The 25004-nt window shown below is 32.7% G+C and overlaps 2 protein-coding genes across 3 annotated transcripts in view; one reads left to right on the top strand and one right to left on the bottom strand.

Moving 5' to 3' along the window:
• Positions 1–1622, bottom strand: part of LOC128865433 (WD repeat domain phosphoinositide-interacting protein 2) — a 43740-nt gene extending 42118 nt beyond the window's left edge. Inside the window, exon 1 of one of the 2 annotated variants that reach the window (XM_054105812.1) lies at positions 987–1622. In XM_054105812.1, the coding sequence (XP_053961787.1) occupies positions 987–1030 (44 nt within the window). In that variant the 5' untranslated portion in view covers positions 1031–1622. The remainder of the gene's footprint in view (positions 1–986) is intronic. The other variant, XM_054105811.1, reaches the window with a different exon arrangement.
• Positions 1623–3986: 2364 nt separating this feature from the next.
• The window catches only part of LOC128865329 (tyrosine-protein phosphatase non-receptor type 14), a 40435-nt gene continuing 19417 nt past the window's right edge, over positions 3987–25004 (top strand). Inside the window, exon 1 of the mRNA XM_054105529.1 lies at positions 3987–4950. Coding sequence (XP_053961504.1) covers positions 4866–4950 — 85 coding nt within the window. The 5' untranslated portion in view covers positions 3987–4865. The remainder of the gene's footprint in view (positions 4951–25004) is intronic.

Raw genomic sequence — 25004 nt, 5'->3', positions numbered from 1 at the left:
CATCTCCCAAAAGAACAAAACATAAAAGCAAATAATAATAAAAACACTGATCAGCTGACCCAAAACAACATATTCTTAAACCTGTTTTTTTTTTTTTTGCATTTTTTGCTGGTTTGTTTGATCGAAAGTGAGTCGGTTGAATTGTGTGTATTTATTTTTTTCTTTGCTCCAACTTCGCTACCACTGCCTTCCCTATTTGTCACAACTGGAACTTAATTTCACTCTTCCCCGCAAGGGAGGGTGCATACATATGTATGTATTTTGTATGTATGCGTTTGACGTCAAAAAAAGGCAAAATCACTGACTTTGTACCTGTGCACTTGAAGTTGTCGTTTCTGCACAGAAGAAGAATAAATAAATTCAAGAGTGAAAAAAAACTTGTTTTAGACAACAACAACAACCACAACAACTATGGCAAACAAAAAAAGTTATATGAAGAAAGAATAGATCACAGCACCAAGTTTGTGATTTACCTCACTACCACCACAACACCTTACCCTTCACCATCGCCTTCAACATTACGACGCAATGCATTTTATTTTCAGACCACGAATTCATGCAGCAGCGACTGTTTATAACAATTTGCCAACGCTAAACTGGCTTTTATAGGGCTTTTGATTTTATGTACTTGTTATAATTGTCGTAGTTCAATTGATTGTTGTTTATAGTTTTTAATTTTCTCAAAATAAAAATATTTGATATGTACAAATAAACATTTATTTAGAAAAACAAAACAGGACGCATAAATCATTTCAAAATATCGATGTATTGGCGAAACCATGAACAATCACAAGAATGATAGAGTATAAATATTCTTGGAATCATTGAATATTTTCTAATTTCCTTGCTCAACTTGTTTACTTTGTTATTCGTAATTTTTTTAATTTGCGCTCTTCAGGGTACGTACTTTGTTGGTACGTAAATACTATTGTAGGAGCTGTGCATATTCAACTTCTTACTGGACTTTTTTTTCTAATTTGACTTACGTAAAATCCTGATTGAAATCCAGTTGATATCCTGAGGTAGCCATAATTATTTTTTTCTTTCCTTGCTTTATTCGCTTTTTTGCAACTGTAACAATAACTTTCAAACAGCTACTTTCTGTACTATTCCAAAATAACTGATTTCTAATGCACTTTCACTTTTTTCAATTTATATGAAATCACTGTAATTGATTTCTTCTGTACGATCTTATTTATTTTGTATTATTTGCACTGCAATAAAATTTTCGGTATTTGAAAATATTGTAGGCGATGCTTATTCGTTCACTTCTATCGTAATTCTATTTCGTCTCAGTTCGCTGCCTCTTTGTTATTGCTATTTGGAATGTACGATTTTATGTATTTTAATTCCTCTATTGCTTTTTATGCATCCGTATGTTTCTTTGCCCGAAAATTAACTACCTCTTTGTTGCCACTACCACTTTTATTTCTGATTGTCGATTGTTGTTTTTCGTTCGATTATTTGTCAATCTTTTTTGCGATTGTTTTCAATTTTATTAAATTCTGTATTTGGTCTCAGTGGATTTTTTGTTTAATTTATTTTCTATTTTCGTGGGAAAATTCTGGCTGAAAATACCTCTGTGTGGTAGTGGCAGCACTACGTAGGGTACGCGTTGCCAACCATGCAAGAAGAAAGTGCCAAAGTGGTTGAAAGTTTTACACAAGGCGAATCTATATTTTTGTGGGGTTTGGTGGCTTAAATGTTAAATTTTCCGTTTTATTTTTGGTTGATGATTTCTTGTCACAGTGAAAGCCGAATGGAGAGTGGATTCAAAATCAACGGAGGCGACCTTAAACTCTAAGTCCCTCCATTTGTAGAATAACATGAAGACGCACACCAAAAATTGAAGGAGAATCTTGGCTAAGAGACTTTACAAAGAAGCCATTACAGCTACCTCCTTGGTTTAGAACCTGCACCAATTTATATTTCTTTAATTTGCGTTTGGAAAATATGAGGCGATGTGCAAGTTTTGTCTGTGATCCAAGTTTTGCCTTTCAATTTGCTCACAATTATGATTCGTCCAAAAATTCTTGAATAGACAGTTATGACGCCATCGTCGACAAAACAGCGAAAAATTCGTTGTTCGCTAAAATTGTTGGTTGCAAAATCATGCTTACACGCAAAATTGAACGTAAAAGCTAACGAGCAATTTTGCAAAAGTGTGAGAGGGCTGGAATCTAATAACAACTTGGCTTAAAACTTACCTATAGCAAACCCTATGTAAACCTCAAGTGAAGTAAAACTCTCTAAGCTAAGATTATTGCTTCAAATGATAAAGTATTTGGAGAAACACCAAAATTGTATAAAATTTGGAAGCTATAAATAAGAATTATATATCTTATCTGTTTTTTGTTTTTATTTAATAACCCTTAGCGTATCGATTGGACATTTGAGAAGAGAAATTGAAAGAGGAGATTAAATGATACCAACTTGTAAGCTATTTGTAGCAAATCTAGGGAAAACTTAATGATTCCCTTTGAAATTCTATGGTATTTTTCAAAGCGTTGACTGCACAGGTAAGTATTAAAAAAATAAAAAGTAGGTGTCTCAGTTTTTTGGCTATTTGTAGGAAATCTAGGGAAAACTTAATGATTCCCTTTGAAATTCTATGGTATTTTTCAAAGCGTTGTCTGCACAGGTAAGTATTAAAAAAATAAAAAGTAGTTGTCTCAGTTTTTTGGCCATTGACCACATTTAAAGAGTAAAAAGAAAAATCATTTTTTTTCCATCTTATGCACACATTTAGAGGAAATTTATGTGAATATTTTCAAGTAGAATAAAATGTATTTAATTGATTTCTGCTATTGGTTACTATCACAAATTCCACTTTTAAAAACATAAAATAAATAAATTATTGGCGCGTACACTTCTGTTAGGTGTTCGGTCGGGCTCCTCCTCCTATTTGTGGGGTGCGTCTTGTTGTTGTTACGTAAATGAAGGGACGCACCGACTCCGAATGGCAGATATTTTTTATGAGGAGTTTTTTCATGGCAGAAACGCACACGGAGGTTTGCTCTCCATACATTAAACCTTTTATAGGCATAATTATTATTACAATAATTTGTTTTAATTCTTGGTACTAAATTTGATAATCGAATGTAAGCGTAAAGCTAATTGTGTGTCATCGAGTATTCGCGTTGGACACTTTCCTCCTGTTTTTTTAGTTAGTTTTTAACTCTTTTTTTTTGCTCTATTTTATTTTAATCTTTTTAATGAGAAATAGTGGAATCATCCACGAGATATTGACCTTTCACACATTGACATTTTATAAGACAAAAACTACCACTTTTATTCATGATATTTGGTAATATCCATAAACAAATATCATAATTTGTAAATAGAATGATTACCAGCCAACTGAGAGCACAAATCCTGCTTATAAGGAGGTCACAAATTTCGATAGTTCTGCGAACTGATGACCAATTTGAATAAATATCACACGGCATACTGAAATCAGAATATTAAATATAGTAGAATTTGCTCGGAATTTCACAGCATTTTTATATGCAACATCTGCTTTTTTGAAGACTTGAATACTAACTTTTAGGCTTACTCGCAAGATACTTACAAAATGCAATTTTTTTTAAATTATAGTTGATATTGAAGCATTTTTGGAGCATTGTAAATTCTAATTTTTTTATTTAAGTAGAAAAATAAGTATATGTCAATATTGTTATCGATGAATTTATTTATTTAAATTCTTTTAGATTTTATATTTTGTTATACTTTTTTTTGGCTGTATAATTACCGCAACATATTATGCACTTTAAATAATCAATAATTTTGGAAATATTGCTGAAATCATTTTTAATTTCTAAGCGACGAAATTTACCAACTCTATTTCTATTATATCTTAAATCAAATTGGGAACAGTTTCCTTTTCATCCAACTTGCCAACCATTTGAATTGTAGAGGAAGATTGAATGTCAAAGCAACAATGCGATAAAGCAAGGGTAAGACGCAAGGCTTAAAAAATTGTGGACTGTCAAAATTGTCAAAGTTTCAGTCGTCGACGCAACACGCAACGAAATTCTTTCTTCCTTTCTTAAAATAATTTTAATTTTCTTGTTAACATTTTTTAAGTGTGTCTATTAATTTTCAATTTAACAATGAACGGCTAACGACTACAAATAAGTTTCGTTTTCAAAAGTTGTGAAAATCGGTAAAAATCGAAGCAAGTACGACGGACGACTGCGAGAGCGTGGAAAATTTGCGAAAGTTTCTATAAGTTAGTTACGAATATTTGCTAGCCGCTTTGTTAGGCATTTAGATTTGTAAATTTAGTGCATGTGCAATTAAGTTACAGCTCCTCGATTCCGTTGGCTGCTTTTATTGTGCCTTAAACATAGTTAAAAAGTATAAGAATTTGTGCCTGTAGTACCAATTAATAATACCAGTCACAAATTCGGATATTTGAGTTCTTGTGTGCAAGCGGCTCATACATACGTGTACGTGTACACCAAGTTCCATTAAACGCCCCCGGCGCTCCTTAAACATAAGCACTACACATTTATAGCAACCCAAAGCAAAGTAAAGATAGATTGTGTAATTTATATGCAAATGGCTAATGATACCATAAAAAAGTGCGTGTGACTGCCGCTGACGCTGCTGATACTCCAACAACAGGCAGAGACGCCGACGCCATACCAAGTTGGAGACCGTATGCGAGAGCGCAACAAGTCCAATTGTGGGTTGAATGTGCTTAACAGCTAACGAGAAAGGCGGTTGATAGCATACGACAGCGTCAACGACCACAACGACAACGATAAACATAACTCCAGCCGCCGCGACAGTATACAACGTTGCGAAGTAACAAAACAAAAAAACAAGTGCCTTTGCAAAGCAAGTCCAATTAGATAGCAATGCCGTTGAAATTTCTGAAAAAGTGTCGTCAATACAACGTGACATCGAAGAGCCTGTTTGTAATCTCTGTGCATCATTTATTGGGTGAGTTTTTATTAGTGTACCCTGTATATCTCTGTGGGGGTGTTGAAAAGTAAAAGAATATGAAAAACTATCATAATTTGTATGTGTGTATGTGCTCTACAAATAAATATCGCCAATTCTCGAATGAGTGATGACTGCGTTGTTGTGCAATGTATCAGCTGATAAAGTACATTTACAATTAATTTGTAACTCGTAAAAGTCATATAAAAATTCTTTGATTTTATTTGGCAAGAGCAAGTGCCTTTAAAATTCACGATCGATTGTAAGGTGGTGCGCGATAAAAATTTATTCGTAAATTCCAATTGGATGATAAACGCGCAAACGCCCCTTTTGTAGCTAATCACCGCTGCGCAGTCGACGAACTTGAGTGGTGGTGCACTGATACTGCGGCTGTGCAGTAAGAGTACAGGTAGAATTTTTGTTTACTCATACATTGTAAACTTCGTAATTTTTTTTTTTGTTATTGTAATAAATACACACACACACACAACAGGGCCTTTCAAGCTTATGTTTTGCTTTGTCAACTGTCACAGTTCGATGGCGTCTATTTTGACATATGATGGCTCTCTCGATTCTTTTTTTAACAAAAGTGTGATGTGCACTAAATAGGGATAGGATACAAGATTGCACCGCGGTGGAGAGAACTCAGAAGGTGGCGGGCGACATCAGCGAATTATGAATGAATTTTGCGGAACCAGCTGATAGGTTTAGGGAATTGGACATTTGTTGCTTTTTTTTTTAATTTTTAATTGTTATTAACGAGCGGATTTACCGGATTACGCTATTGTCTTTATTCTCTCTCTCACAACCAGAACTACTCTCACGGTTGTCACAATCATATAAATCTAGCCGTAAAAATAGTCAAATTTTGTGAAGAAAAATTTAAAGTTAGAATAGGTTAATGTGAACAAAAAAGGAAATAGAGAAAATAAAAGTTTTTTAGAACACTAAAATCACACCAAAATCTAGAACTACGTCAGCTCAACACCAGATTCTTTCAAATTCATAGAGAGAGCCGAGTAAGGGTTCGCGATAAGGGTTGTCATCAAATGTACTATTTTTTGTGCTCAAGCAAGTTATGACAAACTTTTAGTGAACTTGATCTAGTTGTTGTTGTTATTGTGTGAGCAACAACGTTCGCCAACGGCTATTTAATTTACTTTTTTGGTGTTTAGCCGAGCTCCTCCTCCAATTTGTGGTGTGCGTCTTGATGTTGTTCCACAAATGGAGGGACCTACAGTTTCAAGCCGACTCCGAACGGCAGATATTTTTTACGAGGAGCTTTTTCATGGCAGAAATACACACGGAGGTTTGCCATTGCCTGCCGAGGGGCGACCGCTATTAGAAAAAACGTTTTCTTCATTTTGCTGTTTCATCGAGATTCGAACCAACGTTCTCTCAGTGAATTCCGAATGGTAGTCACGCACCAGCCCATTCGGCTACGGCAGCCGAAAATCTTTTTGCTTCTACAAATTTTAAATTAAAAGAGTAAGAACTTCTTCCATGCTCAGAACATCGCACCCCAACATACCAAGTCCGATTCTATAGAACGCCGGACAGGTGCAGATAAAATGCTCTGCAGTGCCCCTATTTTCACGACAAGACAAACAATTTAGGCCTTTACATTGCGAAACACGAAAAAGAAGAATGCCATAAAACTATTTGCTAATTAAACGAATCCCATTCCCTCATTTGGTTTCCATTTACAATCCTAAACCTCTTACTCGCGCCTACACTTTGTGCCCACTGTGCACACCATTTCTATACTATCTCAACTCACTTTCAAGCCACAATGATTTTTACCACCAATACCATTTCTGCCGCATTCCATTTTAGCCGTACTTTGTTTGATAACTTATTTTTGTGGCACATCTACTATAGTTTTGTTTAAAACATCTGAATAATTACTCACAATCTTTGGCTTACTTTATGACTCCCCAACACCAGTACACTTGCCTGTGTTTATTCAGACAGTTAGTGTTGTTGTACTTGCACGTTAATTCAACGCTGTAAGCATTTATTTGTTAATCAATATAAGATAAAATATGTTTTTTTTTGTTTTCGCCTTTCAAGTTTATTGCTAAATATTCCTACATATTCGTACATAATTCACACTTGGCGTTCTATCTTCATTAACACGTCGTAAGCACCGACAATGGCATACGATAATGTCAACTTTGACGCTGGCATCCGCCGTTTAGCTCGCTGCTGCACACCATTAGTATTCAGTTATTAACCGTTTTCATATGTAATCATAGATAATTCAAGAATTGAGGTGTGCGCGTACGCATAGATCGTGAAATGCCTGGGCCTAATGCGTTATGATTGTGGATAAGAAGAAGAAGAAGAAAGAAATTTTCGTTATTAAAATTCTTTGTGCAAAAATTATTTCTAAAAGAAAATTTATCGATATTTATATTTATATGTGCAGAAATTATTATAAATATAAAATTATATTATATTTCTTTTAGAAAAAAATATAGTTTTTTTTTTAGAAAAATATATAGTTTTTTTTTAGAAAATTGTATAGTTTTTTGTTTTTAGAAAAATAGATAGTTTTTTGTTTTAGAAAAAATATAGTTTTTTTTTTAGGAAAACATATAGTTTTGTTAGTTGTTTTTTGTTTAGAAAAATATGTACATAGTTTATATTATATTTTAGAATTTGTCCGGCATTAGTAAAAACGCGACTAAGATGCCTGGGAGCCCCACTGTTTGAGGGTAGATACGCCAAAAGCGCTGACATCCTACATGATGTCTATTTTAGGTATTCATAGAGGTCGGTCTCCATCTGGTATCGCTAGGGACCGAAAGGTCTATGCGTGGCTTATTGCCAACCAGGCTAACCTAACCTAACCTATATTTTAGAAAAAAATATGGTTTTTTTTTTTTTTTAGAAAAATATATAGTTTTTTTGTTTTTAGAAAAATATATAGTTTTTTGTTTTAGAAAAAAATATAGTTTTGTTTTTAGAAAAATATATAGTTTTTTGTTTTAGAAAAAAATATAATTTTTTTTTTGAAAAATATATAGTTTTGTGTTTATAGATTTTTTATGAAAAATATGTACCTGTTGATAGTTTAGAAAAAAGAATTGATTTTTTTTTCAGAAAAAAATATACTTTTTTTTTTTTATAAAAATATATACATAGTTGTTATTTTAGAAAAATATATAGTTTTGTTTTTTAGAAAATTATATAGTTTTGTTTAGAAAATAATATAGCTTTTTTGTTTAGAAAAATATGTAGTTGATATTTTAGAAAAAAATATATTTTGTTTTTTTAGAAAAATATAGTTCATTCTATGGAATGAAAGTTTTAAGCTTTTGTATAAGATTTATAAAAATTTTGCAAATTTCCATCAAAATTTCAAAATTTTTAATCAGCATTGGGTATGCAGTTTTATAGCCTATTAAATTTTAGTATAGAAAACTGCAAGTTTGAATACGGTTAGAATTTTCGTAGATTTTTTTAAATTTCTTCAGCTGATGAGGTTGCGCATTTTCTCCGTCAAAAAAAAAAAAAAATTATAGTTCGTGCATTCGGTTTATGAAGAAAATAATTGAAACTGAAAAATAAATGGGTACGTAAATAATTAAAATTTGCTTATGAGCGGTGCCTTCATAATATTTTCGGGGACGTGTATGTAATTTTCGCCCTTTGCTCCAATTAAGAACGGCGCATCTTCTAAATGTATGCCTGCATTTTTGGATTCTTGCTAAGATGCTGCAGGGAATAAATAATAAATGTAATTAACCGGGAATTAATAATTCGCTTGTGTGTAGGACCGATTTTCAAATAATAGAAATCGTTTTTTCTAATAGCGGTCGCCCCTCGGCTGGCAATGACAAATCTCCGGGTGTATTTCTGCTATGAAATAGCTCCTCCCTGCCGCTTGGAGTCGCTACGTCCTTCAATTTGTGGAACAACATTAAGACGCATGCCACAAATAGGAGGAGGAGCTTGGCCATACGCCCATAAGGATTATATTTTCATATAAAAATCCCACATTGAAAAAAATCACTTGATTTTTAATTAAATTTTTACTCTACTTAAACATCAAATTTCAAATTCAAGTTTCAATTAAACCCCTTTACTACTGCTACTATTTTTTCTTCTTTCTTTATTTTTCTTCCTTCTTTAATACCTTCTACAACTTCAACTTCTTTACTACTAACTATAATTTTAATTTCCTGCGTTTGTTTGAGTTTACTTATAATTTTATTATCATGTAAGCTTTAAAAAAAAAATAAAAAATAAATAAATTTAAATTTTATTGCTAATCCTTTATCTAGTAGGCTATTCAATTATTGTAAAAATAACCTTTGGTTAAAATTAAATAAATAAATAAAGTAAATAATTATATTAATTAAATAAATAACGTAATTTAAAAAAAATTAACTAAAATAAATAAATGAAAAAAAATAAATTAAATAAATAAAACAATATGAAAAAAAATTAAATAAATTATTAAATAAATAACATAAATTAAAAATAAATAAAAATAAAATAAATAAATAAAATAAAATAAATAATTAAAATAAAATAAATAAAAGAAACAAATTATATAAATAAATTAAATTAATTATTAAATAAATAACTTCAATTAAAAAAAAAAAATAGAATAAATGAATAAAGCCAAATAAATAAATGAAAAAAATAAATAAACGTTAGATGGCCCACCCTGTGTGTGAGTGTGACGATGCGTAGGGCCACTTGTTTCAGTTATTTTTGTTGTTGTTGTGTGTATGTTTATTTTTGCGGTTATTAGTTGTTTGTTGGCACTCTGATAAGTTGTGATGGTGTTGTAAGGAGTAAATTTACTTTATAATGAGGTAATTGGAATATTTATAATTTTGTTGGTGTTGTTGTAGCCATTGAAAAACACACAACCGAGTGATAACGCCTGCCTCAATTCAAACTTGAAGGCTAAATGCTCGAAAAGAAGCATTATATTTTACGTGTTTTCACTGCGAATTTACATAATATACGAGGGTTGCCCAAAAAGTACATATAGTACACGTGCGTGATGATAGGATAAGTTGAAGCACCTTTGACAGATGACAGCACACGCAAATAATGTACTGTCATCTGTCAAAGGTGCTTCTCAGTAAGATGTCGATCTATATGTTGTGGTTGTTGTTGTTGTAGTGTCATCTCTCAAAGGTACTTCTTGGTAAAATATTCGATCTATGTGTTGTTGTTGTTGCTGTAGCAGTTGTTATAATGGTATCTCAAAGCCGTTTCTTGGTAAAACGTCGATTTGTATGTTTTTATGTATGTAAATATGTTGTTGTTGTTGTTGTTGTTGTTGTTGTCATATCAGTTGTTGTTGTACTTTCATCTCTCAAAGTTGTTTCTTGGCAAAATACTTATCTATATGTTGCTGTTGTTATTGTTTTTGTTGTTGCAGTTCACTAGGCCCTACCAGTACGGTGTAGTCACCGATCTCCTTCGTCTAACTCATCTAAAGGTAGGCCCAGGAAACGTGCTGTTTCGACAGGTTGGGCCCAGAGGGAATGAGATGTTAGATGAGTGGGCTTATGTTGTTATTGTTATTATTATTGTTATAATTTCGCAATAAAAGTTCGAGAAAAACTGACAGTTCTTAACCAGAATTAAATGATAAATTAAGTTTGAAAATCTACATGAATTTTTGCGCCGACCGAGTCGTCACAATTGATGGGACCAGATATACGGGCAGGCTTTGTAATTTACTTCTGATTGAATTTATATTCTATTGCTAGACAATTTTTGGCAATCAATTTAGAATGAAAACACCTGAATCAGCGAATTATCATTCTGAACGACAGTCAGGGCGCACTCAAACCTTTATCTTCTTTTCAGGTAAAGTCCTCACTAGTCTTTGAGTACATAGAGAATCTAAATGATGATATGGCTAGAGAGGCTTCGCCATTAATAGGATCTGAGCCCTTCCTTGTCGCGCGACAACATACTATAAAGGAAAAGCTTAGAAGCGAAGAGCTAATGGTAGGAGCTGGAACCTGGGTTCAAATTTTGGAGCTACGTCAGGCTAAGTCCTTATTAGGAGGGTACAATCAAAAGAGATTTGGGTAACTCATAAGCCTGCCTAAACAAACTAAGAATGCTCATGGTAGACACCGCGCCCCTCTATATAGACTCGCGGATGTGGTCCACCGTTTTTTGCGATCGTTTTTGCGATTAATCTCCGGTAGCTCCAATACACATTATGGAATGCAATGCAACATAGAAAAAAGAGTAGACATCCTGTTCTGGTATTGACAGAAGAAAGGCACATACGCTCAGCCCAACCTATCCCCCATTTAAGATTTGCTGAGGGATCTGGATTTAGATGAGTTATTGTGATGAGTAGAGGGCACAAGGCACCTTTAGATCGAAGTTTAAACCTCCAATTATTCTAATTCTAATACTAAGACAGACAGCGACAGTTTTCGGTCTAAATTAGCTTGACATATATAGGGTTTTCCAATAGGAGTGCTCTGTGTATATCGGCCATTTTGGTAAAGCTATAGCTGTCAGATTTGGTGGGGATACTTATTTAGTTCAAATTGAAAAGTTATCAAAATCAGTTCTCTGTTCGCCAAAAAAATCATATTCACTGATGAGGTTTAGTGATCTGGTTCAGTGGCTTCATACCTCAATTAAAATTGTCGCATTTTGAGTCATGGAAATTTTCGTAAGATTCATACATACATTTGCAAGTTCATATCATCGGTAAGCTAACACATCTAGTCATAACCCATTTTTCTAGAGCTTTTCATAGCCTGCAGTTCTCGCTATCGTCGGAACTTCTGCGTCATAGGACAGAGATTGAAAATATTTATACCCACTAAATATCAAGATTCTTGCGTACTACTATTTACAATATCAGATTGCGTTTTCGTAACTATTTTCTGGTACTTAAATTATTCTCAAGTTGTTAACAAAATTGCCTGTTATCTAAACGCACTTACTAACTATCCCAACAAATCGCTTGATAAGAACGCTGTAAAACGGTGAGTGTTGAGTGTGTACTTTATGACTAAGCTGCGAGAAAAACACTTGTATTTCATATTTATTGCCAATTTATTACCACAAATAAAACCTTCTGCAATTGAAATTATTACATTTGTTAACAATTTGGTTCCCAATTTTATGGCCACCTTCCGGCACTTCCTGTGGGCACTTAACCTTAGCCAGCATTTGCTACGGCGATTCTTCATATGAATATCTACATAGGTATGTGATGATACGCATACTAATATTTTTATTAAATTTTTTTCTTAGCTATGTGTTTATTTTGAATATTAGTTTTATATTTTAATATGTTTTTTTTTTACATTTCTTAATTAGTTTATTTTTCTTATTTGACCAGCTATACAAATTTATGTACCAAGCATATTTAACATTTGTTCACAGACAAGATCAAGGGTTAAGTAATTTTTTTTTGGTTTGTTTCGCTTAAGAAAACAAGTTTTACCTTATCTTTAAATTCTTATTTTCCTAAGATATAATTTTACGGCTTATCTTGCGAATTCTCTTTCACCTAATTTACATTTTTATGCGCCAATTGAAATTCCCCGAATTCGCTTTATATATTTTTCTATTTGACTATGAATTTTGGCTATTTAATTTCTAAATTTTCGTATTGCTTCTCGTTATTACTTATTCCTATCATATTTTGGTATTGGTATTCTTTTATAATTAATTGTTTTTTTGTTTACAAAAGTCAGTAAATACACCGTGCGACACATTTAGGGTGAACAGATGTTAACAAAACTTAGTTTTATTCTTTCAATAGGGGAGATATCTAACTACGGTGAAACCTCGAAGCAACGAAACTGGTTACAACGAAAGAAAAGTTCTTACTTTTTGTTGCTGTTGTAGCAGCATAAATACTGTTAGATGGCAAGTCCTTGACCGGATATAAATCAGGGTCGTTCCGGTAACGTAGAACCGACTGTCGTGGGAACGTTCGTAATTTTTATTAGAGTTTGCTTTGTTTTGAATTTTTTTTCAGTGGATTTAGATTTGTTCAAATATTTGGAAATAATTTCCGTGACAATAATCTTCTTAAGATTTTACGATAATATTTTGACACCATGAAAACATTCTATATAGCAAGAATTTGTTTAGGTGAGGTAAAAAAGTTTTGAATATTTTTCGCTAGATATTTTTTGGGAACCATATCTCATACGCAAGGTGGCGCAAAATTAATCGTGAATTAATATATCAAATCAATCATCATTAATCGAACCAATTTTGTTTTTGATTAAATTTTTTACAAAATAAAAAAATTATTTTAAGTGACGGAAATCTTTATTTTGACTTTACGCGCTCCATTGCTTGTCTGTTCGTGTACTGCAGCTGCGTAGTAGTTCAGAAATGTCAAATATGATTGGCGTACGATGCCATTTGGAAAAATTAAAAAACTTCCTATAGGGTGATTAATTTTGTGCCACCCTGTACTTCCTTGTTTTGATAATCCGTGACTACCGCTTAATTTGACAGATGCGTTCTAGATCGATAATGAAAGAATTGCATAAGGTTTTACTACTGTTTATTTATTTCTTTATATGTACATATATATATTTTTTTTAATTTTAAATTTACAATTTTGCACAAAATAAACTCCCTTACAGGATTAGAATTTATTTTTTAACTTTGCTCAAATAGAATATTCTAAGTTGAAGGGTTATTGATCAAATGCTCGTAATTTTTTGGATTACGAGATCTCAAAACAAATTTAAAGAAAAAAATACAAACAAAAAAAACCAACAAAAATCGTATTTAAAAACAGTTTAATGTAATATTTTAAGTTATAATTTTTAAATTTTTTTCTTTTTATTGTACAATTTTATTTTACACAAAAAAGTACTCCAGTATTAGAATTTAGTTTTTAACTTTCCCCAAATTCTTACATGACCTTTTTACTGACCTTTTTAGGATACTCTTAGTTCAATGGTCTCTATCAAATTACTGTTTGGATTAAGAGTTTACTAAACAAAAAAAATAAAATTAAAAAAACAATGTAATTCTTAAATTAAAAAAAAAATTAAAAAAAAATATTAAAAAAATAAAAAAAAAAATATAAAAAAAAATATATAAAAAATATTAAAAAAATAAATAAGAATTATAAAACAAATGTAAAAAATAAAAATAAAATCTGAATAAAAAAATTTATTTCAAAAAAGTTTAATATAATATTTAAGGTTATAATTTTTTAGTTTTAGTTTTATTTTTTTTTAATTTGTAATTTTACACAAATTAAATTCTACAGGGTGAACGATATGAAGTGTTACCTATTCAACACTCCATAACTTTTTTGTGTGAAATTAATTTTTATTGATTTCAAAGACAAAATTGTTCCAAAATCATTACAATTTTAAAATTTAGCTCGATATGACCACCTTTTGCCTTGACTATAGCCTTCAAACGGTCAAAAAATGCGTTGTATGCTGCACGAATGTGGTCTTGAGGTATTTTGGCCCATTCTCGTATAATCGCTTTTTTCAGCGCATCCATACTGCCATATTTTTTAGTCCTCACCTTGCTCTCCAAAATGGACAAGATGAAGTAGTCCATCGGATTTGCGTCTGGCGAAGTCGGAAGCCATTGTGTGGACGAAATGAAGTGTGGAACATGACTTTTTTAACCATTCTTGGATCACATGAGCTTTATGAGACGGTGCCGAGTCCTGTTGAAACGTCCATGGTCTACGACCGAAATGTTTGCGTGTCCACGGCTCTAAAGCAGCTTTCAAAACATTTTCCCGATAATAAGTCGCATTTACTTTGACACCAGGCTCGATAAAAACGATTGGAGAGCGTCTATCAGCGGTGACTGCGGCCCAAACCAGTACTTGCGATGGGAAATTGCTTCGAGTGGCCATACGTCGACTCAAATTCTCGTATGAGCGTTCGGTCAAGTAAACACGATCGTTTTGAGTGTTTATGAACTGCTCAATTGGTAACAAATTTTTTTCATCAGAAAACACAATGTTAGGAAATTCGCCACGTTCGTGCAAGCGCAACAACTCCTTTGCTCTTTCGCACCGAACTTTTTTTTGCTGGGGTGAAAGGTCATGTGCTTTTTGGAACTTGTAGGCTTACAAACTTATTTTACAGGCTTGAGCTTATTTTTAAATATGCGTCTAATGTTGTCTTGCGATATTTTCAGTTCTTTGGCCATTTTTCTTCCACTTCGACGTGGATTTCGTTCAAGTCGAGCCTTCACTTTCCGAACCATTTCTGGCGTTGTTGCGGTTTTTTTGGTCCACCTCCATAGCGCTTTGCAATGCTCCAGTATCATTGGAACGTTCTATAGTGCGATACACAAACATTTTATTCACTTTGAAATGACTGAGCTCACGAACAATGGCTGGTTGTGATTTTCCAGCCCAATATAACGTTTGAATTCCATTACAGGAAAAAAATTCAACAAAACTGAGACGCAAATGCTTTTGATGGCTTATAAACAATATATTGAACTGTCATTAGAACAATTTTGACGTTGATGTCATGAGCTGTTTTACAGATACAAGCAGTGTGAAGTTGGTAACACTTCATATCGTTCACGATGTATTACAGTATTAAATTTTTTTTATTATCTTTGCCAAATTATATTACTCTAGGTTAAAGGCTCTTTGATAAAAATGTTCCGATTTGTTTGGATTACGAGTTTATACAACAAAAAAATAAAAAATTAAACAAAAAATAAATAAATAAAAAATTTTAAAATATAAAACCATATACAAAAAAAAAAATAATAAAAATAAAAAAAATTAATCAAAATCACCATTCAAAAAGAAAAAAAGTGTTAATATATATAAAAAATGTAAAAACTATAAAATAAAATAAATATATATATACAGATGGTTCAAAACAAGACGGCAAAGTGGGATTTGGAATCTTTTCCAATTCCCCTCACATCAATCTATCATTTAGATTACCCGACTACTGTAGTGTATTCCAAGCGGAAGTATGCGCTATCTGGTATGCTGCGAAAACTCTCTTAGAAAATAGAATATCACTAGAGGATATCCGCTTTTTCACCGACAGTCAAGCGGCCGTTCGAGCACTCAGCTCCTCTTATACCCACTCAGATGTGGTTCGATCCTGTCTCTTATCTCTTAACGAGATAAGTGTTCAGAATTCTGTCCAAGTTATCTGGATACCGGGTCACAGTGGATTCGAAGGTAACTGCAAAGCTGATGAGCTCGCAAGAGCTGGAGCTGCGCAATCAAATGTTAGTAACTTACCCGCAATCCACATTCCGCTCTCAACATGTAAATTGCTCATTGATCCAGAATTTCACAGCATTGCTGAGCGGAGGTGGCGAGTGGAAACTACTTGCGTTACGACCAGACAAATCTGGCCATCCTACAATCTGAAACAGACAAAAACCCTTATAAGTCTTTCGAAACACGAACTAAGGCATATAATATCTCTTATCACCGGCCACTGCTTTTTGGGCACTCACGCACGTCGGCTCGGGGTTCCTCAAAACGACCTGTGCAGATACTGCGAGGACGAAGATGAGGAAGTATCGAGCAGACATTTGCTGTGCAGTTGTCCCGGTCTAGCCAGAAGTCGACTCGCTCTTCTTGGCTCTCCAACAATTGACAATCTTTCAGTACTCTCGAACCTGAAAATCGAATCTCTCATCAAATTCTCGAAACGAATTAACATCTTTGACCAAAATCTACAATAAAAATCTCGGTTAGGTGGGGAAATCATATAAAATAATGAGCTCTAGGGCAACACAACGGACCCAACTTGCGGTCTATGTGGCACTCCGATGCGGGGTCACCCTTAAACCAACCAACCAACCAACCATAAAATAAAATAAAAAAAAAATAAAAAAAAATTTTTTTTTAATATGAAAAAATAAAAAAATATGTAAAAATAAAAAAAATATGGAAAAATAAAAAAATATATAAATATACAATATAAATATATAAAAAACTAGCAAACCCGGCCCGCTTCGCTGGGCACACTAAAATAGAATAGATATGGTTTAGAACAGAAAAGATATGGTTTTCATATTATTTATTTTTTTATTCTTTATTCAAGCGCCTTGGCATAAACAATATTTTTTGTTTTTCTATTTGTTTTTGAGTAAATATATAATGTTGTTGGCTTCCCAACACGTGAACAGCCAACGTATAGTTGACCATGGGTGAATACTGGTTCTTCTAAATTCATCCCGCATATTTCTAAAGTTTGCCCTTGTGATTTATTGATAGTTATTGCAAATGCTAAACGAATGGGCGGTTGCAAACGCTTGAATTCAAATGGCAATTCAGGTGGAATCATTGGAATTCTTGGTATTAGAAATAGTTGCTTGGATAACATTATTCATCAATCGTTTGACTACTTCATTTTGTTCTTGACGTTTCTGATGTCGCGTTATTCCGGGAATTTCTCATACGCCTATTATTATTTGTCGAACGACCAATATGATTACGTGATTGTCTTGGCATTTGTACTGTAATAAACATGATTGTAATTATGGTATTCTGAGATTTTAAAACATGTTTTTTTTTCAATTTTGTGGATTATATTTTCGATGCATATGTGTTTAAAAGCCCAAGTCCACATGGTCAGGATTATTTTACTTTGTTGTGATTTTCTTAAATCATCTCTTTTCTTCTGAAAATTGTTGACAATTTGCATGATAAGACTATTAATTTTTTCATCAAAGTTTCGGATTTTTCGTGGTCTTCTTTTTCCTCCTTTAACAATTTCTTTTGTTTTTTAATTTTTTTTTTACCATTTTTTTCACTCATGGCGTATCGTAGCTTATCGCATATGAACCGAAAAACTAAATCCACAAAACATAATTTCATTTGAACATTCAAAAATGTTTTTTAAAGAGTTTATGTCGGAAGTAGACTTTCTCTTCATAGCGAATAACCGTTTTTTCAATAACCCTTCTAGTCTCGCACAGTGTAGCTTTGGTTTACTTGTAGTTTCGGTTTGCATAAATAATTTGCCATTTTATATCTTCGCCACATTCTGTCGTGGTTTTATTTTTTAACTTTTTTTTACCTTGTACAGCTTTTGTGATATTCCAATAATTTTTATTTTTTATCGGTCTAAGGCGGTGTCGTATTCAAGGCGTTCTAGACACGCCTAAATGCTTTGCATATTTTTGCGTTTTATTATGAATTTTTGGTATTTATTTTTCTTATTGATATCTTGCAGTTTTTTGGTACTCTCACATGAACTAATATATCGTATTGATTTTGGTATTTGAAATAGGTTTAGCTATTTGCTCACACGAAAAATAATTTTGTTTTTGAGAAATAGCTTTAATAAATATTTTTTCTACAGAACAAAGTATAGTAATGAAGCAATGATAATAATAAAGGAATAAAAATTAATAGTATCTAAATTTATTTTTAATTTAACTAAATTTAATTTATCTAAAATTAATTAGCCTCTTTTGTTGTATATCCTTTTCGCTTTTTTTGGGGGACATGTACGATATCGAACTTAGGCTTATTTTCCTAGAAGGCCCCCCTGGGTATTTCGATCATCTCTTCCAGAACTGCCTAGATATGCAAGAGCCCAGGAGGAAAAATACTTCGGCTGCCAGGGTTTTCTTGGGCAGACACTGCAGAATTAACAAACACCTCCACATGGGCTTCGTTTATGAGTGGACTTAGGTGGAGAGTGTGTAGAGAAAAATAATGTTTCCTCTACTTCAGAATACATTTTATGGCACATTAATGGTCTGCTACCAAGGTAAACTTTATCATCTCCTTGATGTTGTAGTAGCAAAATTCTAAAAAATGAGCACTCTGCTTCTATCGCAAACAGTCCTGAGTGATGATCTTTGAATTCTATAATATAAGTAATAGATCCTAATGGGTGCGCTGTTTGTCTCTGTTCCCCCAGCTTTACTTCTAATTCATTCGAATATAATAAAGCTGAATGACTTAAAGCACCAACGGTTTTATGGCCAAAACTGAAATTTCGATCCCGGCAACCAGTTCGTGCAATATTCGTTGAGTCGTTTAAATAATGGAATCAGTATTCGCCCCATTACCGATTAAAAAAAATTAAAAATTTTTGTTTTCATGTATTTATTTTTTTTTCTATATTTGTGGCTTTCCTTCTTTGCTTCGCAAATCTGCTCATTTGTATGCAAAGACAACTTTGTCGTATTTTCTATTGTTTTTGTAATAATTATAAGAATATGTAATTATTTGTTTTTGTTTTTTGTTCGGCATTTAATTTATTTATTTGCATTTTAATAGAAGCGTTTTTATTGCTGTAGAAACAAATTTCTTCTAATGCCCGCCAACAATTGTCTTGGAATTTATAGAATATGAATAACTTTTTTCTTCCTTATGTTGTGGTTGTTATTATTACTATGATGTCGCCAAGGCTACCCTATAGGGAAAATCTCAACTGTTGTGAATAATTTTTGGTTTAGCCAACTGCTAATTACTTTGCTACTCACTAAGATGGCCTAAGAAGAAAAGTGGTCCGTTTCGGTATCAAATGTAGCCAATTGGTTTTAGTGTGAATAATGTGAATAAAGTTCGCGAGTTTTGGAGAGCAACGGGGTGGATGTGCTTCTCTGTTTTTGAAGTTCTTCGTAATTAATGCGAGAAGTCAGATCTGACTTCAGAGTGTGACAGGGTCAAGAGAAAAAATTTAGCTTTTAGCTCATTTGACTATGCAAAAGTTAACTGGTACGGGTAGGGATGAAATCGTAACCAATTGGTTTTTCGCGTGGAGAAATTAGCTTAGCGTACTAGGTCAGTTTCAGTAGTTGAATCGGTCGCGACTGCACTTGATTTTATGGAATCTTAGAGATGACTCTGTGTGTCGGGTGTTACTTTTCATCATTCACAAAAAATTAATTGGCTATCAATGTTTTCTAATTGATTACAGTTTTCTTTGTTACGATTTTTCTACTTGAGCTTTGTTTGAGAAATGGATCGGAGCGGAATTTTAAGCAAAGAACATGAAACGAAGGTGCAATTCACGCCCCGTTTCACTAGCAAAATTATGCAAAGAATTTCAGCATCCAAAAAATAATGAGGATCTAGGCTTATTAGCAAAAGCGGCCGGAATCTCCACCTTCTTGTATTTGTATGTCCTTTATTTCAGATATTCGCTGATATTGCTTCATTAAGTCGCTGGTTCGAACGATTTTGGAAGATGATGAGGGGTTTTTGAATCCAATTAACGTTTGTTATTTTACCACACTTGATTTTTAGTAAAATTGAAACGAACAAATAAAACAAAAATAAAAAAATTATAATTAAAAAAAAATAACAAAAAAAAAAAATATAATAAAATAATAAAATGATTTTAAAACATATTATAAAAATATCATTATGGAAAAATTATTAAAAAAAAAATATAAAAAAAAAATTATACAATAAAAAAATTATTATAAAAAATATGTAAAAAAATTACAAAAAAATTATTATAAAAAAAAGTTATTATAAAAAATATATAAAAAAAATTATAAAAAAAATTATAAAAAAATTATAATAAAAAAAAATTATTATGACAAAAAATTATAAAAAAATATAAAAAAGAAATTGTAAAAAAAATTATAAAAAAATAAAAAAAAATTATAAAAGAACAAAAAAAAATTATGAAATTGATGATGGAATAAAAAAAATTAGAAAAACCATGAAAATTTACGATATTTTTTATTGGAGTGTTAAAATTGAAAAATGTTACAAAACATTTTGCCAGCGCTCTCACGAATCTTTGATTTTCGCATCAAATTACATTACCCATGAGTTCGATATTAGTGCTTTTCCTACCAGGTAGCGTCAAACGCAATAGGAGAGACTGTGACAGCGACAGCGAAGCGGCAGCAGGAAATAGAAACAAAAATGCACGCAACAGCTGTCGTGATATGGCCGTCATACAAATGCATATGCATGAATGTGTGTGTGCGTGGTGGCCTGCAAACTTCCCATCGACAAGAAGAAGTCCATTTTTAAATAGTTGTCGCTGTTCAATTTTAATTGAATTTAATTTTTATATACCAATTGGCATTAAAGCGATACATATTTAATTAAGCTGCATACCCATGCATACATACAAGTGCATATATTCAAATACATACATACGAGTACGTGTAGTAACTCACTGCTAATTCATTGGTTTATTGAAAATTCTCAACTTCGTTGGGTGGGAGCTTCAGTTGTCGGTCAATTCTTTGAAATTCAATTTTCTGGTAATTTCATCAGCTGTCAATTTAATTGAAATCACCTTCGCGAAAACATCTGTTAGCAATTTTAATGTATGAGTATGTACATAAATATGTAGCTTACTGTGGGATTGTGGTTCATGTTGTGTAAGTCGGGCTGAAGAGAATTCCTATTTCGATCATAGCAAATATGTGATTTATAAAACTCATGCAATAACTCAAAAACCAGACAATTTTTCTATTACTCTTTGAGAGTGAGATGTGCAATGTGTATTGAGGTATCTGGTTAGTGTGCTTCTATCAAAATTATACCTCTTTTTTGTGAGTCAATGACTGTGAGCTAAATTCTTAACATTGAGTTCATTTTTTATTCTTAATTTAATAAGCGGTTTTGAATTGTGTTCGTTACTGAATGAAATTTTTTAAACATTAAGCAATATTTTTACTTAAAGCTATATTTAATTCCTTTAAGAGAAACAACTTTTATGGAATACACCCAGTGGGTCAACTATTTACTAATTTTAAGATACATAATAATTTAGATAGATTTATTATCATATGGTATTTTGTAGACTTTCTCTCGAGTCTGGTGAAGATTATGGGATTTTCAATTATTTCTGTGACAAGAGGGTTTGAGTGCGATTGGAATCGTGTTCTGTGCGATGTGGCATATTTTCTTATTTTTTGAATTATGACAGCTGGCATTATGACATTTGATTGTGCGAAATTTTTGCTTCAAATATTTTAAGTACCAAAAATGTTGATGATTTGCCCGTTATATGTGTTTGACCCTTGGAAGAAGAGAATCTTCAGAATATAAAAAAGTGTGAATATTCACATCTTCTTACTACTGCTATTTGTCAAAGGAAACAAATGTTTTTTTAAACTTACTTTTTTTCCAATATTCCGCTTCGAAGTCTCTGTGAAGTTGTGCCCAAAGTTTCCGCCGATTTCGCATACAGGGTGTCAGTTTTGGCTTTTTTGCTGGTCGTCTGCAAAAAAGTATATTTTCGTATAAGCGCCGTCGTAACGTTCTTTCCGAAATACTTACTTCAGATTCCTGAACCTCTCTTAAAATCATCCGACTTGAAGCATTTCTGTTCCAGAGAACTGTTTGGATGTTTTTGCGATCCTGCCTGGTTGAGGTGATGCGTTCTCGGTGACAATTTTGGCGATTGTTTGAAGTTATCGCTAACACGTTGTTGGTATTTTTCAACTTTTTGGCAACATTTACCACAGACGCCTTGGATATTTCAACGGTTTTTGCATAGCTCAGGTTCTTGGCTTTCAAAAGAACTGCAATTTGTTGCTTTTGTCCCGATGTCAAATCCGACTTTCGGCACATTTTCTAAAAAAACTGGTTAAATTGAAAAAAGGATAATCCACGTGACAAATTCAAAAGATATGTATATTTTGTACTTACTGTTGTTATATTTTAGATATATGAATATTCACTATTCAATTCTTTCATTTTCCAGAAAATCTCAATTAGTTTTTTATGCTCTTCACACAAGATCGAATTAATTCGCACTGGCACTTGCACACCTAACTTTTCACTTATAAGCAAAAAAACTGATCCTTTTCTAGTCTAGTCGCAGGCCAATTGACCGGAAATTCTTAAAAACATCTAAGAACAGGTTAAAAACCCCTTAATACCCTTTTTTATTTGGAAAAGCCCAAATTAGATTGAACATTTTACCAGATATTTGAAGTTTTCAGAAAAAATGCCATCGGTCATAATTCAATGGCCAGGTACTGTAGAAAGCGTCATCCAAAAATGTTTGCTAGACAAATTGTTGAACTGTATTTGTTAACTTCAATGCTATTTTTAAAGCTTAACTAATTGAGTTTTAATATCGACCTCAATAATCAAATGCCGCTATATACAAATAAAATGCAAGCCAAGGTAGTTAATATGAGTTTACTTTTAAGGGATTAGAGGTAGAGTCAGAGGTATCAAAAAAATTAGTATTTTGGAAAAAAAAAAATTTGAAAAGTAATTTTATAAAGTTAATCATAAAGAATTATTTTACTAGGGGCAATCAAAAATTAATAGTAAACGTGTATTTGTAATGAGCTTAAGCACTTAAAAAAAAATTAATGGTTTTCACTTTCACAATCCGCACATTAGTAGCGGCTAAAGAAATGTTATAAATAGGTAATTTTTTCTGTAAGACATATTCATTTAAATATAGGGTCTTTTAAAAGTGACATCCAGATGTTAGCAGTGAATAATTTTTTTACCCGGTATCTTTTTTTATGTCATCTTTGACATTTGTCAAGAAGACAGATGTACTATATAATTTTAGACGATAGACAACGCGTTAAAATTATTGAAACTTATTATGAATATATGAATATGGCCGATCTTTAAGAACAACATATCACCTAATTCGTGAATTTTTGGGTGAAAATAATCATCTGAATGCAATGACAATTCAAAGGTTGGTGGAAAAATTTCAAAAACCTGGTTCTGTCGAGGATAGAAAAAGGTCTGACAGACCAAAAACCGGACGTTCTGTTGAGAATATTGTGCAAAGTGTTGCTGAATAATCTTTAACGCCGATATCTCGATGTTCTCAACAATTAAGCATTCATGAATCGACGGTTTTACGGATTTTACCTGTAGACTCACTCATGGTGGACATTTGAATGATGACTTTTTTCACATATAATTGAAAAGAGCCGTATTTTGAATAAAAATAGTGAAATCAAGAATCTAAATTTTTAAAATTCAGAAAAATTACATTTCATTTAACATTTCTTTAAAAAAAATTGTACGAAAGAAATACATACTGGCTTAATGAAATATTGGAGGACTCTCTTCCTTCGTATTCTACTGTTGCAAGATGTTCTAAGGAGTTTAAGCTGGACAGAACACTGAACGACTGAAGAACAACGCTCGTGGCGCAAATTTGCGTTTTATACCGAGGACAGCGTGAAAAATGTCCAAGAAATTGTACTAGTTAACCGATGAGTGACCATCAAACATTTGATAGCGATTACAAGAACCGCATTTAACTGCAAGCAAGATACTCTCAACGAACATTTGAATATGAAGATGGTTTCCACGCAAGCTGTTGCAGAGGCTTTTTATACCTGATTTGTAAGAATAGATAAAATCTGGGTATATCACTTCAATCCTGGGACGAAGCAACAGTCCATGACCTGGAAGAAACTTACATCATTGATCCCAATGAAGTCAAGGTTTCAAGTTCTGTGGGAAAGATAATGTCGTATTGTTTCTTGGGATGCCGAAGGAATTGTTATAATTGATTATTTGAAAAATGGAGCTACTATAAAAGGAGCTCAAAAAAGAAGATTTTAAAAATAAATGGGCGGGACAAACTTCGAACAAAAGTCTTTTGTCTTCACCTGCATCCAAAACTAAAGTTTTGATGGCTGTTATACCAGAAGTTGGCATCGAATTGCTCGAACACCCTCTCTTTTCTTCAGGTTCGCTAGACTTCTTATCTCTTTCCTCGGCTCAAGAAACAGCTCAGAGACAGGCAATGTGTGGACAGTAAAAATGCGACGGCTGCCGAAGAAACGTTTTTCGAGCATCAAAAGAAATTTTGAATGATATTTTTTAAGGTTACTAAAGCTCCGGGCATGAAATACCAAATGATAGAAAACGTTTTTTTCTAATAGCTGTCGACCCTTGGCAGGCAATTGCAAACCTCCGAGTGTATTTCCGCCTTGAAAACGCTCATCATAAAAAACATCTGCCGTTCTGAGTCGGCTTAAAACTGTACTGAAAGACTTAAACTGATAAAATTCTCTTTTTCTTAATTGACGCTATAACCGCTTACGCGATTTTGGCCGAGTTTAACAAAGCGCGCCATTCGTTTCTTTCTCGTGCTAACCGGCGCCAGTTGAACACA

This window comes from Anastrepha ludens, chromosome 5 (assembly GCF_028408465.1).
Source record: "Anastrepha ludens isolate Willacy chromosome 5, idAnaLude1.1, whole genome shotgun sequence".
In the NCBI taxonomy this organism is placed as follows: Eukaryota; Metazoa; Arthropoda; class Insecta; order Diptera; family Tephritidae; genus Anastrepha; species Anastrepha ludens.
Note: the sequence above shows the minus strand (reverse complement) of the source record. Positions and strands in the feature narration are given on the sequence as shown.